This window comes from Gambusia affinis, linkage group LG13 (assembly GCF_019740435.1).
Source record: "Gambusia affinis linkage group LG13, SWU_Gaff_1.0, whole genome shotgun sequence".
NCBI classification, from domain to species: domain Eukaryota; kingdom Metazoa; phylum Chordata; class Actinopteri; order Cyprinodontiformes; family Poeciliidae; genus Gambusia; species Gambusia affinis.
The window spans coordinates 23,293,797-23,311,995 of record NC_057880.1 but is presented as its reverse complement, the minus strand read 5'-3'; the positions used below and the strand labels follow the sequence as shown (position 1 = coordinate 23,311,995).

General features: G+C 39.0%; 1 protein-coding gene across 1 annotated transcript in view; it reads right to left on the bottom strand.

The window, feature by feature from the left end:
• The window catches only part of si:ch73-105b23.6 (mucin-like protein), a 28,168-nt gene extending 12,354 nt beyond the window's left edge, over positions 1-15,814 (bottom strand). The window contains exons 1-12 of the mRNA XM_044135845.1: positions 15,653-15,814; positions 13,260-13,315; positions 11,079-13,157; positions 10,434-10,556; positions 6,599-6,732; positions 5,123-5,290; positions 4,822-5,001; positions 3,176-3,755; positions 2,131-2,262; positions 1,824-2,041; positions 1,176-1,251; positions 786-1,076 (exon numbers count right to left, since the gene is read on the bottom strand). Of these exons, the coding sequence (XP_043991780.1) occupies positions 786-1,076; positions 1,176-1,251; positions 1,824-2,041; positions 2,131-2,262; positions 3,176-3,755; positions 4,822-5,001; positions 5,123-5,290; positions 6,599-6,732; positions 10,434-10,556; positions 11,079-13,157; positions 13,260-13,315; positions 15,653-15,693 (4,078 nt within the window). The 5' untranslated portion in view covers positions 15,694-15,814. The remainder of the gene's footprint in view (positions 1-785; positions 1,077-1,175; positions 1,252-1,823; positions 2,042-2,130; positions 2,263-3,175; positions 3,756-4,821; positions 5,002-5,122; positions 5,291-6,598; positions 6,733-10,433; positions 10,557-11,078; positions 13,158-13,259; positions 13,316-15,652) is intronic.
• Positions 15,815-18,199: the final 2,385 nt, after the last annotated feature.

The following is an 18,199-nucleotide window of genomic DNA, read 5'->3' as shown; positions in this document are numbered from 1 at the left end:
TCCCAAACTATGATTAATAAAGGAAAGGAAACCTGAAAAGTTTATGATCCTTTTTGAGTAAAGAAATCATACTTTATATGATTATTTATTTGAATTCATACTCTGGTTGCATTGACGTTCAGGAGAACATCTCGTAACTATTGAAGTTAACCTTCTTTTGTAAAAAAGAAATAAAATAAAAATAAAGAGAAAGAAAAATACCAAGTTATTTAGAACAGAATAGAACAGAATATACTTTATTGATCCCCAAAGGGAAATTGCTTATTTGTTGAAAGCTACTCCATCTTAGGTAATAAATACATAGTTTTTAAAATATATATATAATTAAGACTAACTTACAAGTAACTTTTCAGAACAACATATAGACTTGTTTTAAGTCAATAATTTCTTAATATTGGTTCTATTAGTAAATCAGTTAACTTATGACATGGGAAAAATGTCTTGTTAGAAGTTAAATAATCTGCCAGAAGAACCAGAACTTTTTCATCAATATTAAGGAATTATTTACTTAAAACAAGCTCCTATATGTTGCTAAAAAATAACTTACAAGTAAGTTTTGTCTTATTTCAAGTTCGCCAACATATTTGCGCCAGAAACTAGACCAAAAATACTTGGTAATATTTTGATTTTTTGCAGTGTGGCTTTTTAAAGATCAGTAATCGAGGATCTGCCAGAAAACTGCAATCAGACCCTAAAATATCTTTTCTGAAGTTCAGACTGGAAATTAACTTCTGATAAGTTTGGGTCGAGGTTGGACTGGGAAACCGAGTCCATGTTTAACTCACAGGACATGCAAAACTGCTTCAGCTGCTCCTCCTCGGGGGGGTTGAGATCCTGGGAGGGGGCGACCTTCCCGTTGGACATGAGGAAGTCATCGGAGCGGTTGGCACTCCAGAGACCCATCAGACCCACGGTGCGCCTGTAGAAGCTCTCCGGGACTTCCACCATGGCCGCCAGCTGACGGTAGCCTTCGCTTCGCCAGACGAGCACTCTGAGACCGCTGGCGTAGACCGCCGCACAGCGATTCACCGAGAGACAGAGCACCGCAAAGCTCTGCTTGTTCTCGTACACAACACCTGGAAGGACAGGTAGAGGCACGAGATGATCTCCTTAAGATCTGAAATTATGTTATTATATTTTAGTCATGCACATCGAAAGTGTGTGATTCATTTTACCGATTCTGACTGCGAATTCAGCATCATCCACAAAAATCTGCAGTCCGCTCTCTTTGTCAGAGCATCTCCACTCAATCTGAAGATGACGGATGAAGATTAAAACTCATTAAAGGTGCAGGGACAAGTTTGTTTTGCTTTACTAAAACTAGTATAAAGGTTAAAAAAATGCTGGAATACTGTATTTCCTTTTGTAGTTCTCGATACGGACCTCATAATCTACATCACATCGCAAAAAAAAAATCTAAATCGTACAACGTATTTTTGTCTAGTTCCTACGGTAAATATCTTGGCACACTTGAAATAAGACAAAACTAACTTACAAGTAACTTTTCAGCAAGAAACAGGAGGTTGTTTTAAGTAAAATATCTTTAATGTTGATGAAAACTGGCAGATTTTCTCACTTATAACATGAGAAAACGTGACAAAAGTTAAAAATCTGCCAGTGGAACCAGCACTTGGTCATTTCACTTTTAATTTATGCACTACTTTGTGTTGGTCTATCTCAAAACATCCCAATGAAACACATAAAACTTTGCCTGTGCTCCAATAGGTTTGAGTAATCTGATTTAATCTGAGTTAAAAGGATTATTCTCAGAGGTCAACATGACTTTTCTGAACTCTGAGCGTTGCCGTCGTTCCCATCCTGACCTTGCCGATGCCTTGGTGGAAGGCAGCCATGCGCACCACCACTGGGACGTCGATGATCCCTCTTGCGACTGTCTGCAGCTTTTCAATCTGTCCTTGTAGGGTGAAGATATTAGAGCCGCTTGCGGATGAGAGACGTAATATCACAAACTCCCCCAGGGCCTTAAACGAGTACTCTGCCCCATCGAAGGTGATGAAATGCAGACCGCCGTACACCAACGCTGTAGGGAAGTATTGTTTTTCACTTTGAAAGTAAGACTAAAAACCAGATCATTTGCTTGTTTTAAACTTTTTTCTGGGGATTCCTCACCGGTGCCCCGCGCTGCCCCACTGCGAATGCTGGAGACGTAACTTTGACAGCGATCCAAAGGTCTCTTTCTGAAGTAGAGATGGCACTGGGGAGAGTCGATGCAACACCACTGAAATGGGAGGAGATCCCCGTCTGCAAGGAAACATTTGGTGAAATTATGTCTCTTATAGATGCTCAGTTTTAGTTGGATGATCCGACGAGATGTCTGGGTATTAAAGCACTGCAGATTCTAACCAAACAACAATATATTCTGTTTTTTTATTTTTTACAGAGCTCTCCAAATCTAAAGTCAACTCTTGCAGTAAGAAAACACCATAAAACTCTTTGATTAAGTTTATGTCTAAACAGCAGGGAGAAAATCAGCCTTGAGGAAAGCAAAAACAAAAGTTTTGTATGGTCTATATGAAACATGTTCATGACAGTTTTTGCCTCAAATCATCCACAGATAAAGAGATTTCAGTCTGCTCAGTTCTACTGTTTTAAATCCAAATAAGCTGCTGCTGGCCACGCCCCCAAACTCAAAGTTTACACTCATATTAAATGGCTGCAAATGCATTTATACAACAACTTTGAAGAGCATTAGTGGAGCCTCCTGCACAAGCAACCAGAATGCAGCAAGTGGTTTCTGGATAGTAAGTCAATAACAAAACACTTGTCTTTTCCAGCAGCCATTGTGCAGCATTAAAACCAGGTGACTGACTCTACTCGGGTTGCTAATTAATGGGGCTCGGCTCGGCTGTGGTTGCTAGGTAACGGGGCAGCTCCTGCCAATTGTGACTTAATAATCAGAAGGTTTTTGGAAAGGTTAGTTTTCCAGACACCAAAAAACATGAACCTATTCACAGAAAACTGCTGGGTGGGTTTGTTTCTAGCAGTAAAATCTCAAATGGAAGTGAAATTTGCATACAAGATCCCAATTAACGTTGGATTTTTTCCCACTGAATGAATGCTCAAAATTATAGTTTAAATTTCTCTGTGTTTAATTTTGTTCCTGCAATGAAATATTATTTTACTTTATGGAGAAATTTACAACAAACCAACGTACCAACGTATTTCTGAGTGCTGTATCCGTAGAAGTAGCGCTGGTTGTACCCGCCCAGCAGGGGACCGTCCGAATCGTACACACACCTCTTCCCGGCGCCATACTGGTTGGAGAGGACCGACTTAAAGACCTGCATAGAGGTGCCCGCCCACCACTTCTGGACTGTCCCACCCGGGTCGGAGAGGTCCAACAGGAGCGCCAGGTCCTCCAGAGCCTGAGTCCGGGTGCAGGGACAGGAGGACAGCCCCGCCGTCCACACGGCCGGGTCCGGCTCCTCCTTCGACCACACCTGGCATTTGATTCCAGCATCTGCATCCGACCCTAATGGCCCAGTTAAATCATAGATCAGCTGGCCAAGATTCCCCAGTGTTCCCATAACTTCATTTGGTCTGTATCTGCCTGCGGGCCCATAGAGGTTCCCTGGAGGTTTGGTGGTCTCCTTGAACGTAGTTTTTCCGTCTGTGTAGCCGATCAGAGCATTGTGATACTTCCTCAGCCCAGGTCCCCATTTCATCTCCCCGAATCGCAGGAGGGCGAAGGAACGCTCTCCATCTGTCGTCAAGATACACTGGAAGGTGTTGGTCTGCAAAAGAAAACCATTTAAACTCACCAAATGCTACAAAGGTTAGCAACTCTTTAAATTGGATCAAATACAAGGAATAACTGCGACAGAACAGGTAAGACTTCACTGCACAGGCGTCACTGAAGATAGGAAACAAAAAAAAACAGGAGTAAATTTCCACCAAAAAAACCCTTAGAAATATCCTACAAGAAACCTGAACATTTCTGAGCTCCAAAAGTCAAACATTCACTGGGAAAAAAACTAAAACATTTTGAGATTAATCTCAGGATTTTTATTTTGGAAAAAAAATGGAAATTTTTGAGTTTGAAAGCTCAAAAATGTGCAACAAAAAACTTGAGATTTGTTTCAGAAATTTTTTACTAAAGAAAAATTTCAAAAATGTCTGAGTCAAAAAGTCAAAAATTTGAGAGTAACAAGTCAGAAATTTATATTAGAAATTTTCTAGAAAAAAATTGAAATTTTTAAGTTTAAAAAATAAGAGAAAGTTGAAGATTTTCATCTTTTTCTAGAACGTTTCTGAGATTAACCTCAGTCTCTGGGATTTTTCTAGTAATTTTGTTGCTTTTCCAGCTCAGAAATGTTTGTATTTTTTTCTAGAAGATTTCTGAGATTATTCTAAAAATATCTGTGTTTTCAAGAAAATTCTTGACTTTCAAAGCTCAGAAATATTCTTTTTTTGAGATTTTTCTTTGGCAAAACTTTACTTCTTTTTTTCGTCTATACAGACAGATAATGCAAAAAATAAGACAAATGGCAAAATCAAATCCCACTAAGATACCACAAGGTGGCACCAGATCCCAAACTGGAAATCTGACTTATTCGTTTCTAAAAATCTCACATTGCACAACAACATTTAAAGTAGGACAACCAAACAATAACACTAACGGATCCTTCACATCTTTATGAATCAAAATACAGGCAGGTCATATAAAAAACACAGTTTAAATGCTCAATGTGCTAGAATTTATTTATTCCAGTGATCAGAGATGCATATTTAGTGAGGAACTTAATATATTTTATGTTTGCACTTATTGTTTCTGTGCCAGGGTTTTAAAGGTGACCTGACCTCTGACAGGTTGACCTTCTGAAAGGAGACGGGCAACACGTTTTCCCAAGTGATCTTCATGATCCAGGTGGGGGAAAACGAAGGCCTCTGTTTCAAACCCTCAAACTTTGTCACTTCATCTGCTGTGCGTTTGAAAACCATCTGGGAGTAAACATCTGATGCATCCAGTTCTGAATATTCCTAAAAGAATCAAACAACAACGATGCAATTATTGCAAAGATTAAGTAAGTGTGACTGGTTTAAATTAAACCCAATTTAAAAAACTGATTTTTCAGCGCGTTGGCCTTTGTTTTCATCTGACCTGATAGTGCAGCTTCCCGTTGCCTTTGGTGAGGTCACCATCATCCCAAAAGACAGCCAATAATGGCACTTTCATGTCGTCAGGGAAACCGTCAGCAGAGGGAGACGGGAGCAGGTATTGTTCGTTCTCAGCCAACGACTGAAACTGGACCAGGCCGTTATCAGAAAACTGCCAAAATTAAATAAAGACACAGTCAGGCTGTTTACTGGAAGTAAAGCACAATTAGTACAATGTTCAGCCATCAAAGTTCTTTTCTTTCTGTTGAGTTTATTATTCTGTGAGCTGTGAATAACCAAATTCTTTAATGTAAATATTACGCCTGAACATTGTTATTAGTGAAAATGACTCATCTCATAACGTTTTGTTAATTGTTCTGCTGGGAAAACCTCCTGAACTCACAAGGACGTTACTTTGGTCATACAGCGCCCTCTATTGGCGCTTCTGGTGAAAATGTGCATAAAACAAATTCATCTATTGAAGTAGAATAATCTCAAACAGAAACAATTTAGAGGAAAACAACGTTTCAAATTAGTAAAATTATTCAGTGTAAAAAAACACACACAGTAAGAATTAAAATTTCTTTGAAATATAACAGAAAATTTCAGTAATCGATAGTTTTATTCGTTTAAACCTCTGGAGATCCCAGGAACTAATGTCTTCATTACCAAATGTAATACCAAATATTCAACTCTGCACGTCACAATTTATAATTAGTTTTTTGTGTGTTTTTCTTGAGAAAATACAGCAGTTTAAGAACCAAAATGGCATCAAATTGACAAAATATGTAAAATATCAAATCAATTTGACTAAAAGATTGAAACTTTGAAAGTGAATTTTTTTTAAATGATTTTTAGATATGCTGAATTTTACCAAGTATTTTTTCTAGTGTAAATATTTTACAGTGTATATCCCACATTCGAATTAAGACAAAACTAACATACAAATAACTTTGTAGCAAGATATAAGATGAGCTTATTTTAAGTAAATAATTCTTTAATATCCATCAAAAATACTAGTTACATTGGCAGGTTGTTTCACATATAACATATAACATGTCTTGTTACAAGTAAAATAATCTGCCAGTGAAACTAGCACATTTTTTAATCAATATTAAAGAATTATTGAATTAAAAAGCTCCTATATCATATTGGAAAGTTAATTTAGTCTTATTTGCAGTAGGAACTAGACTAACAAAATCCTCTGTAAGGTTTTGTGTTTTTGCAGTGAAGCGTTTGAAAACACTTTAAAACATCAGGAAATGGAAATCTAATGCACTCTCACAGAAAACTGAAAACGGAGAATCGCTGGGTCCTTCAGAAGGATAACAATTTGAAACATATGATCAAATCCACACAGAAATCAGCCTTCATTCATGGTGATTTCAGTCCTACAAACCCATAGGAAACTTGTGAGGTGAGCTGAGGAAGAGCGAACATGATGTAGAGAGACTGAGTAAGAAGGAAAAGTCAGACTCACAAATACTCTGTCGTACAGTTTCCCCATGAAAGGAAACCCTGCTTTTGGCGCGATGTATGGAGAATTTCCATCTTCTGCTTCTATTTTCACCTCTTTATCTCCAGCCTCAGCTCCGTATGGGAACAGAGAGCCCTCTGTGTGGAGAACAGGCAGTTAGTCAAGTTTGGTTTTTTGGCCGTCAACCTAAGGCTGCGTTCCCACTGCAGCCCGAAGTGGCCCAATTCCGATTTATTTATTTTATTTTTTTTGCCGTTATGCGACCTGTGTCTGATCTTTTCATGACGGTCTGAACAACATAGGTCGTTTTTTTGTTTGTTTTTGGGGTTTTTTGAATGCGAGCCAGGCCTCTTGGATGTCTGATAGCAGGTATCTGATCTTTTCAAATGTGACCTGAATCCTAATGGCGAGGTCATGAACGTCACTGATACTCGACAAACGTCACTATTCTGCGTCCTGATACGCGTAAGCGGAAGAAAAACAACAACCACGGCGGACTATAATGAGGATTAAGTTGTTAATGTCCATCCTCCGGCCTGACTACAACTTCAAAATCGTTAGCTGTGCTCCACCGTTAGCATCCTGTGTTTACTTCCGCCAACACTGAGCACTTCTTCTTTTTTGGCTTGTTGCAAAACACTGAGCACGCTCTAGATGTGTGACGTCATTGCGCCCTCTACTGCGCATGCGAGATACTTTGAGCTCTTTTGCAGTTCACACTGCTGGTCACAGAGGTCGCATATATTTGGAAGTGTGAACGACCACGCCAAAAAAATGCAATTTGACAAAAAATAAATAAATAATCGAAATTGGGTCTCTTCAGGCTGCAGTATGGTTTTCTCTGCCCTTTTAGTTTAAGTGATACAGCTAAGAAATAACTTAATTTTGGCATTTTAATTATTTTAAACTTGTAATGTTTCACTTTTATTGCTTCTTTATTCTCAAAGTACAAATGGTTTTAAATGGTCTTAGCAAATATTGCTTAGTTTTCATGTAACAGCACTGTATTATTAAAATAAAACAAATTAGGTATATTTTTTGTTAAAGGAAGCACAGGTAACTGAGAGGGCATCAGTGGAATATTAATATTGATGTGATATTGATGCTTTGGACTGGTCCAGCTAGAGCCCAGACCTGAATCTAATAGAAAGCATATGAAGGGAACTAAGGATTAGGATAATGGTAAAGAGGCCTTCCAATCTTAAAGACTTGAAGCTCATCACCAAAGATCAAAACACTAAAGAAAACATGAAAAGAAGGTTTTGATTACTGTAATTCCACAAAATAATTTTAGATCTAAATCAGTCAGGGATAACAATAACTTGGGGATTAACTACATATATGACTGGAAGTTGATTAGTTTCTTATAGATTCAGTTGTTTTTTAGTTGATTGCGTTGTTTCCAATCAACAAAATGAGCAGCATAAAGAATTGGTTCTAAAAATGTAATAAAAACAAATGCATAGCTAACCCATTCTGGCTAAGGTATTGCAAACTGGGTTGTTTGGTGTGCAGGAACAGGTGTAGCTCCCTGGTAGGTTGGTACAGGATGTCTGATGAGGACACCGGTTGGGGGACACACACTCATTCAAGTCTACACAGCCATTTATTCCAAGACCGTTATCCTTGGTAGCTTCCCAGCCTTGGTTGCATGAGCATTTGAATCCTCCTACATAATTGATGCAGGAAGCAGCTGAGTGACACTGTTTATTTTCTTGCTGGCATTCATTAATGTCCACACATAGGGGGCCAATGCTGAGGAAGCCTGGCATGCAGACACAAACAAATGATCCTGGGGTGTTATGACATTGAGCGCGGGAGTGACAAGGGTTGGTAAAGGCAACACACTCATCCACATCTTCGCACCAGGAGCCATTCCCAGTGAAGCCTCTATGACAGTGACAGGAGAAGGAGCCAGGTGTATTCCAACAGGATGCCAAGGGATGACATGGCGAGTTCTCACATTCATTGCTGTCGACACATGCCTCATTCTCCTCATGGTAACCAAGAGGGCAAGAGCAATTGTATGTTCCCGGTAGGTTTGTGCACACCTGATCAGAGCGACAGGTGTTGCTGCTCTTACATTCATCAATATCCTCACAGCCAGTGTCAATGGGTTGGTACCCAGGGGAGCAATGACAGAGGAAAGACCCTTCTGTATTGTTACATATAGAGTTTTGTGGACATGGGCTACCATCGGGGTGAAGACATTCGTCCACATCCAGACAGTTGATACCATTCAGAATAAAACCTACATTACAAGGACAGAGGTATGAACCTAGAGTATTAACACATGTGGAGAAAGGCTGGCATACTGAGGAGTTGAAAAGCTCTGAGCATTCATTCACATCCACACACTCTGTACCATTGCTTGAGAATCCATTAAAACAATCACAGTAATAAGAACCAAGAGCATTCTTGCATGTCCCATTGGTGCAAAGCTCTCCCCCGTTGTTTTCACTGCATTCATCAATGTCCACACATAAATCAGTACTAATGGAAAACCCAGTATCACAAAGACACTGGTGGCCTCCTTTGGTGTTCACACATGTGCTATGATCAGGACAGGTGGAATTGTCCAGGCATTCGTCAATGTCCTCACACTCTGTGCCATTTCTTTGGTAGCCTTCCCAGCACACACAGATGGAGGATCCAATCGTGTTTAGGCAGTTGGAAAAATTAGGACACGGGATCAGGCCAAGGGAGCACTCATCAATGTCCAAACACAAGGAGTCATTGCCTGAGAATCCTGGGTCACAGGTGCAGTTGTAACTCCCTTCTGTGTTATTACAAGTACTGTTGTCAGGGCAGGTGAAGTTTCCCAGGTCACATTCATCTATGTCCTGACAGTGTGTACCGTTGTCTCGAAAACCTTCCCAACACCCACAGATGGAAGATCCAATCGTGTTTAGGCAGTTGGAAAAATCAGGACACTGGATTAGGCCAAGGGAGCACTCATCAATGTCCAAACACAAGGAGTTATTGCCTGAGAATCCTGGGTCACAGGTGCAGTTGTAACTTCCTTCTGTGTTATTACAAGTACTGTTGTCAGGGCAGGTGAAGTTTCCCAGCTCACATTCATCTATGTCCTGACAGTGTGTACCGTTGTCTTGAAAACCTTCCCAACACTCGCAGATGAAAGAACCATTCGTGTTTCTGCAGTGTGAGAAGGGAGGGCAGGCTTTGTCTTGTAACTGATCACATTCATTTACGTCCCAGCAGTCAGTCCCGCTTCCTTCATATCCATCTGTGCATTGACAGTAGAAAGAACCCTGGTATGTGTTGCACTTGGCAAGTGGGTGGCAATAATTAGTAGCATTTAGGCAGGTATCTTCACTAATGCATGTTCCCTCATTGTATATGTTTCCCAATATACAAGAGCAGCTGTAGGAGCCAGGAAAGTTGGTGCATGTCATATTCTTGCTGCAAGCTGTAGCTAACTCACATTCATTAACATCATTACAAAAAAAGCCATCCCCTTGGTATCCATGATTGCACCGGCAGAGGTAGGAACCATTAGTGTTGAGGCACACAGCCTGTGAGCTGCAGTTGTTTGGCAGGGTAGAGTTCGGCTCACATTCGTCTACATCCTTGCAGTAAAAGCCATCCCCCTCCATGCCCATCGGGCAGACACAGGAGAAAGATCCGGGCATGTTAGTGCAGTTGGCAAATGGGTGGCATCCTCCATTTTGGTCTTGGCATTCATCAATGTCTATAATTTATCCAAAATGGGACAGTGTCAGGGAAACAGCCCCAAAATGTACTAAAAAATTCACAAGAGTGTCCACTTACAGAAGCAAGATTAACAGCTTCTACAATGTAAGAAACTGATACGTACCAGAGCAGTTCTTCCCGTCTCCTGTGTAACCACTTCGACAAAAGCAGGAATAGCTGCCCACTGTGTTGTTGCACTGGGCAAACTCACTGCATTCTTCCTGCCCCGTATCACATTCATTCACATCTGGAAAAGTCATAAACAAATAGTGTAATAAGAGACAAACAATGAAAGGTAAATAATTTAGCAATCACAATTAGCTAAAAGCCGAGACCTAGTTCAAGTATAGTCACCAAATTAATGAATTGGTTTATGGAACCCAGTCAAAACAAAAAACCAGTCTGGTGCCACGATGGGGCTAACCAGTGTTTTTTACTGTTCATGTTATGCCTGATCAGTAGATAAACTGTTAAAGTATTTGGTATGGCTGGAAAAACTGCAACAAAAAAAAAATTTAAAAAGGAGCTGTTTACATTTTTGCAGAAGGTTGTATTGGTTCCATTGTCTTCCATGAATAAATTAAATAGTAATTTGAAAACGGCATTTTCTACTTCTGGTAATTTGTATCTGATATAATTAGAGGGGATTTATACAGCTCTGTATAAATTCTGTCTTTCAACTTTAATATCACATAACCTAAAATAGAGGCTGAACCTGGCTTCTGGATATTCACTGTTTTAAATAACAAATATTTTAAAAAATCATTACCAACACATTGAGTCCCGTTGAGAGTGTAGCCTTGTTTGCAGACACAAGAAAATGATCCAGGAGAATTCAAACATTCAGTTTCATTGTCAGGGCAAATATTGTCCATCTGGCATTCATCGATGTCTGTGCAGGTCACTCCATTGCCATCAAAGCCCGTGTCACAAACACACTGATATCCGGTAGGTGAAAGGTGGCACAAACCTTTACTGTGGCAGGGAGGATCACACAGAAAAACTGGTGGCACACAGGTGTCATTAGAGGCCATCGTACCATTCAAACACGAGCAAACATAAGATCCAGGAGAGTTAACACATTGTGAGAAAGAAGGGCAGGTGGTATTGGAGCGGGAACACTCATTCACATCCTCGCAGGAAAATCCATCACCTATGAAACCTTGCTGACAAGAGCAGAAAAAGCCCCCTACAGTGTTAGTGCAAGTGGCTCTTGAGTGGCATATTTGTGCCTGAGCACACTCATCTTTGTCCAAACAATGAGAGCCATTCCCTGTAAAGCCTCTCTTACAGGTGCAGGTATACGAGCCAATAGTGTTGAGACATGTGGCATTGATATGGCATGCTTTGTCTTGACACTCGTCCCTATCGACGCAGGCCATGTTGCTAGCAGGGCGGTTGTAGCCAGCCTGGCAAGGGCACTCATAAGACCCATCAGTGTTTTTGCACTCTTCATTCACTCCACAGGGATTGCTCTTTTCCACACACTCATTGATGTCTTGGCAAATTGTCTTATTAATCAAGATGAAACCTGACTGGCACTGGCAAGCAAAAGACCCTTGGTTATTGACACATGTTGCTTTGTTTTTACAGCCTCCATTATTCACCAGACACTCATTGATGTCATTGCACTGAAGCCCATCACCAGAGTAGCCTGTCATACATGTACAGTTGAAAGAACCAGGAAAGTTTTTGCAAAAGGCCTTCGAGTGGCATTTTGAATTCAAAGAGCATTCGTCTATATCGTCACAGGTAAAACCATCTCCCCTGTAGCCTGACAGGCACTGACAAGAAAAGGAACCAGGTGAATTAGTGCAGTTTGCAGAAGGGCTGCATTTCCCTGCTTTGCATTCATCAATGTCATTGCACTTGGAGCCATTGAATATTAATCCACTGCCACAGTCACATTTGTAGGACCCAGGATTGTTCACACAGGTAGTGAAAGACGGGCAAATGTTTGGCTTTGCACACTCATCAACATCTTCACAGCGTCGTCCATCTCCAACAAAACCTTCCAGACACAAACACTGATAACTGCCCAACCTGTTGATGCAAACAGCCTTTGAGTCGCATTCATTGCCTACAATGCATTCATTTATATCAGCACATGTCAACCCATCTCCCGCAAACCCACTTTTGCAGGTACACTGGTATGATCCAACAGAGTTTCTGCAATCTGCATTAGGGCTGCAGATGTTGTTTGCACACTCATCAATGTCAATGCAGTTCTGTCCAGTGGCTTGAAAACCATTGCGGCACGTACAACGAAAGGACCCAGGTGTGTTTACGCAGCCTGTGAAACCGAATAAAGTAGAACACACACGATTCTCTGAACACTCATCTATGTCCATGCACAAGTAGATTCCATTTCCTTTATAGCCCGCATTACAATTGCACACATAAGAACCGGGGTTATTGGTGCAGGTGGCATTCCAATGGCAGATTCGTTCCCTTGTGCATTCATTGACGTCTGTGCACTGGATGCCGTCACCTGTGAAACCTGAACTACACTGACACCTTCTCCCACCATCCAAATTGGTGCAGACTGCAGTAGGGTGGCAGCCCCCATTGTTCGTTTGACACTCATCGATGTCCTCGCAGGTTTTACCATCACCAACATATCCATCGAGACAGACGCATGAGTAGCTGCCTGGAGAGTTTGTGCAGCGGGCCTTCGAGTGACAACTTTGAATACCACTCAGACACTCATTGATGTCGCTGCACTGCAGACCTTCACCCTGGTAGCCCACACGGCAGACACAAGTGTAGTTGGTCCTAATATTCAGGCAGTCGGCCTGAGCGTGGCACTTAATGCCTTCTGCCTCGCATTCACTCTTGTCAACGACAGCTAAAAAAAAGAAGGGAAAAGAACAGGTTGATAACCCAAATCATTAAAAATTTTAAGAAATACCAATCACTCTATTCATTATTGCACATGAACTGCACAAACCTGCTAAACAGTAAACCAGCAGGGCGAAGACAGTTAACAGCCACAAGATAGAAAATCTGAAAGGGAAAAAAAAAATGTCATTTTCAATTAAGACATATTTCACTTTATTAGCTAAAGCAATCTTCAGGACAAATGAGGCATTTTTGGGTGTCTAGTTTCTCAGTCTCTGGCTTTTATGTTTTTAAAATAATAGTTTATCTTGATAATTTGACAAATAAATGCATATTGAGTTCCTATTGGTGCCAAAATTTGTTTCATTTTGAGTCATATCGAAAATCCAAACATTCTTAAAGGGCTGGTTGTCCAAGAATGTATTGATAAATGTATTAAACTGTTGAATTTGGGATCTGTTGATTCTGTGTGAATTTTGCAGATTTGTGAAAAGATGGAGGGAATTAATGATGTAATCTGGAGTCTAGAGGGCTACATAAAAAGCTAAGGCGGACCAGATTTGGCCCCGGGACCTCGAGTTTGACACGCGTGCTAGAAGATTCATTCCAGTTGTAATCAAACATATTCTAGTCAAATTGGTGTAAATATTTCCAGGCCTGAATGCTTTGTCACTGTTTGAAGTACTTTTACAGGAAACGACTCAAAGAAGCGATTGCCATAAATCTGAACAGTAATGAAAATAATCTCTTGCTTGCTCTTATTAGGTTTCAGTCCAAATGGTAAAGCACCCCTCAGGACATGCAGGGCTATTGTCTGCTTTAGATGGAGGCTTTGGATGGACGGCAGGAGAGACTCCAGTTACATACATGGAGGAACACCTACCGCCCCGGAGGTTCTGCAACTAGGACAGCAATGTGGGTTTAAAGAGAAATTTATTGTTGCAGGCAACAACCAATACTCTTTAAGCAGCATTTACATTTTTATGTGATTTTTTTCTGTATTTTTGTTTTAGTTTTTAATGCTTTTATTATAACTAAAGGCTGAAAAGTTGTTTAATGTGGACTTTAGCCTCATGGTGAGAATGAACATCAGTATTTACATAGTTTTTACCTTAAACACAGTGATTGTCAATTAATTACGTTTAAGATTAAACAGAAGATGTTTTATAGACATAGACAAATTCCAAAGAAGTCAAATAATGTACATAAAGTTTAATTTAAGAAAAAGAGAACACCAAGGAGTTTGTGCATGTTGGTCTGTAATGAAAATTTGTGAAACAGCGAGAAAAGGACTTGAAAAAAGAATGAATATAAATACTTAAAAATAAATGATAAAAATATACCACAAAAGAACAAGAATGTAGCTCAGCTTTGAAAGACGTGCTCTGCCTGCTGTTGGGTAATAAATAGCTGTATATATAACTGAGCATGATTGACTGAATATAATATATAAAATACAGCATAAAAAGAAACCAGACTTCATATTTATCATATTGGTTATTTATATGGAATATTCCAGGAGTCCTAAAGGTAGATGCTGAAGAAATATATATATATATATATATACTATGAAATAACTTAATAAATTACAGCCATATATATTATATTTACAGGTAGAGTAGATAATTTATAGGTATTGTGGCCTTAATCTGCATCCAGAATGAGTCAAATAGGTGAAGGATTTAAAGAACATTTTCATCTACAGAGACACAGATTGATAGGTAGCTAATTAGCTAGCTAGCTAGATCGACCAATAAAAAGATATTGATTTTATTGCTGTTGTACTTTTCTATGAATAGCTTAAATTAAGTTAATAATCCTAATTGGCAATATTATTAATTACGTTAATTCTACAGACTTTTTTATAATTATTATTTTTCTACTAGTAATTTTTCTAACCCTAACCCTACACCCTTAAAAAACTCTAACTCCACTTTTTTATGACTTTCCCTAATGAATATTAAAACATTAAGAAACATTTTTGCATTAAAAAGTCTGTCCCATTGAACATCAATATTTATGTTGAATGAAACATTAGTCCCAGATGCTAGATCTGAATTCAATCGGTGATTAAACTAAAACTGACAGAAGTTGAGGAAAATATAATTTTTATACTGAATTAATAACCTGCTGCAAAGTGAAACCTTTTCTGAAGCGTTGCTGTGAGACAGAATTGTATTGTACACTTTATTTATATTTTATGGGGGTTTTTCTCCTTTCCACACAGGCTTCAATCAATTAGTTCCTTTCTTTTGTCTCGTTTACCTTTAGAAATTTTATTTTCTTTTGAATAATTTACAAAAGCTTAAATAAACACCCAATTGATCACAAGAACATTTAGCACCTCACAAAAGTTATTTCTGACACTAACTACTATTTTCTTTCCTCAAACATACAGAAACCAATGAATAAAAACATGAATGTTTTTCTCATGAGACATAAAAATACTGCATTAATCCTCATGACTATAACCACAGAGAGAAAACAGAGATTTTAACTCACCTCATAATTCCCAGTCTGATGGTCCCGTTTGTTTCTGCCATGACTGGGAGATTTCCGTCCCTCTGCTCGTCTTTTGCTGCTCACCTTTGTCCTCGAGGAGCTTCTTCTGCTTTTTATTTTTGGATACCTCCACCCTCCCTGGGACAATGCCCCTCTCCGCCACAGCACTGACATCTTAAACCTCTGGGAAGAGGAACACCCATGTTCCTCTGGTTATGTGTCAACTCATACACAATAAATGTTCCAGCAACCTGAGGACACCATTTGTCCTCTTTACTGTACGCCGATGATAATCAGCTAATTTACTTTTATTCATCTGTTCGTTATGGGAGAGAGAGGTTACGGTTTTTCTGGAAGAGACTTCAATGTAACCCAAGTAGACACATTCCTGGCTGCCATGAGTCGTCCAATATTTAACATAAACTGATGTAAACAAATCAGCAGCGACATTAAAGGGCCAAACTAATCTTCACAATACAGGATGGTTTGGTTGTAGCCTCTGATTACATTTTTCATCTTTTCAATTGTATCATTGTTGGTTGTGCAGGAGGCTCCTCTTCTGCTTGTCAAAGATGTACAGTGTATACAACACATATCTAGCACATTCTTCGCACAAAGTCAATCTTAGATAAGGAGATTCTGGTCTGAGCTCCTTTCAGAATGAACTGTTTTAGGACGTCTTGTCACTTTAAATCCAAATAAGCTGCAGCTGGCCACGCCCCCAAAATCAACTTTACACTTACACATGAAAATGGCTGCAAACAGATGCAAACTTATACAGCCATACATCTTTGAAAAGCAGGAGCAGAATTGTGAGTTTTAACTTAATACTAGAATTTAAACAAAATAATTATTTATTACATTAGAATCATTTAAATTATTGTTTCAAATTTTCTGATCTGACAATGAATTTTATTAAACATCACAATAAATTCTGCTCAGATTTGGTCTGAACAGGACATTTTCCTCAAGCTTTGGAAACTGTCATCCAGAGATTTTTTTTTTTTTTTTTGTATTTTTATGGGATTATGTGACGTCTGCATGCAAGTTTGATCTCATAGTTTAAAATCCCCAATGAGGATTTAAAAGGCTTTATATTTTTATAGCTAAAAACACAAGATTGAGTAATTTTGGTTGTAAAATGTGTCATCAGAAATGGTTCTCAGTCTCTTGTAAAATGATTGCGTCACTCATGTTCCTGCAGTGATGGAGGAACTCTGATTCATTTTAAACAGGCACAGACTCGCCAAATAAATATTAACGTTACAGTTGAAGCAAAGCATGCAGACAACCATAAACAACAGTGCGAAATGCTTTCATTAAACATTTTTGTGAAGCTTTGAGGAAGTTGCATTCCTTCCTTGAAAGGAGCGTTTAGTAAACTGTTATTAAACGACAATAACAGACTTTAGCATTTGACTGAATCGTGTTCTCAGGAACAAAACTTGAAATACTGATGCAGAGGAAGCTGGTACATGTGTCAGCTTGTTTATTTTTTTTATCCCTTTTAAAAATCTACGCCCACTGAAAGCATGTAACACACAAACCTTGTGCAACAACTTGATCGTAAACTGGGAACAATGCTGGGTTACTGACTCGCTTCCCCGGTAAAGATGAGCAAAAAGCTTCAAAATTAAAAAGTTATTAATTGAAGTCACATTATGCCACATTGGAAACTTTTAAAAACTCTTTTGTTAGTATTCAATTCTTTATGATTCCTTGGGATTTAAGGAGGGAGTGACACAAAAGCGAATTACGTAATCTGTGACAATTTTCAGAAAAGTCAAGAGAGCAAGCCATTTGAGTAAAGCAGATGTAGGTCAATCTCAAAGAGTCAGGAAACATTTTTCACTTGTCTGAACTTGTGTACCATCTGCCGTTAGACAAAGGAATAATTTCAGCAGAACTGGAATGGGCCCAAACAATGCTGGAGATGAACTGGAGTTGGTTTTGTGAACAAGATGTTAAGAGTGGAGAAAAATCTCTCCACAGTTCACCGGTAGAGAACTCTAGTGCTAGATTCACCTAAATGCCATCTGGTTGAATGGCAGAAAAAGTGATTTTTATGGCCTCTCTTTTTAAAATGTTTCCTTTCTTTTCAAAATTGTTCTTGTTTTTGTCTTGTTTCTTGTTTTAACGAAAGGACTGCAACATAAACGAAGCACAATTACAAAAAACACAACATTAACGAAAACACAATGTTAACGAAAACACAACGTTAACGAAAACAACATTAACGAAAACACAACGTTAACGAAAACACAACAATGTTAACGAAAACACAACATTAATGAAAACACAACAATGTTAACGAAAACACAACAATGTTAACGAAAACACAAAACGTTAACGAAAACACAACATTAATGAAAACACAACAACGTTAACGAAAACACAACATTAACGAAAACACAACAACGTTAACGAAAACACAACAATGTTAATGAAAACACAACAACGTTAACGAAAACACAACAATGTTAACGAAAACACAACAATGTCAACGAAAACACAACATTAACAAAAACACAACGTTAACGAAAACAC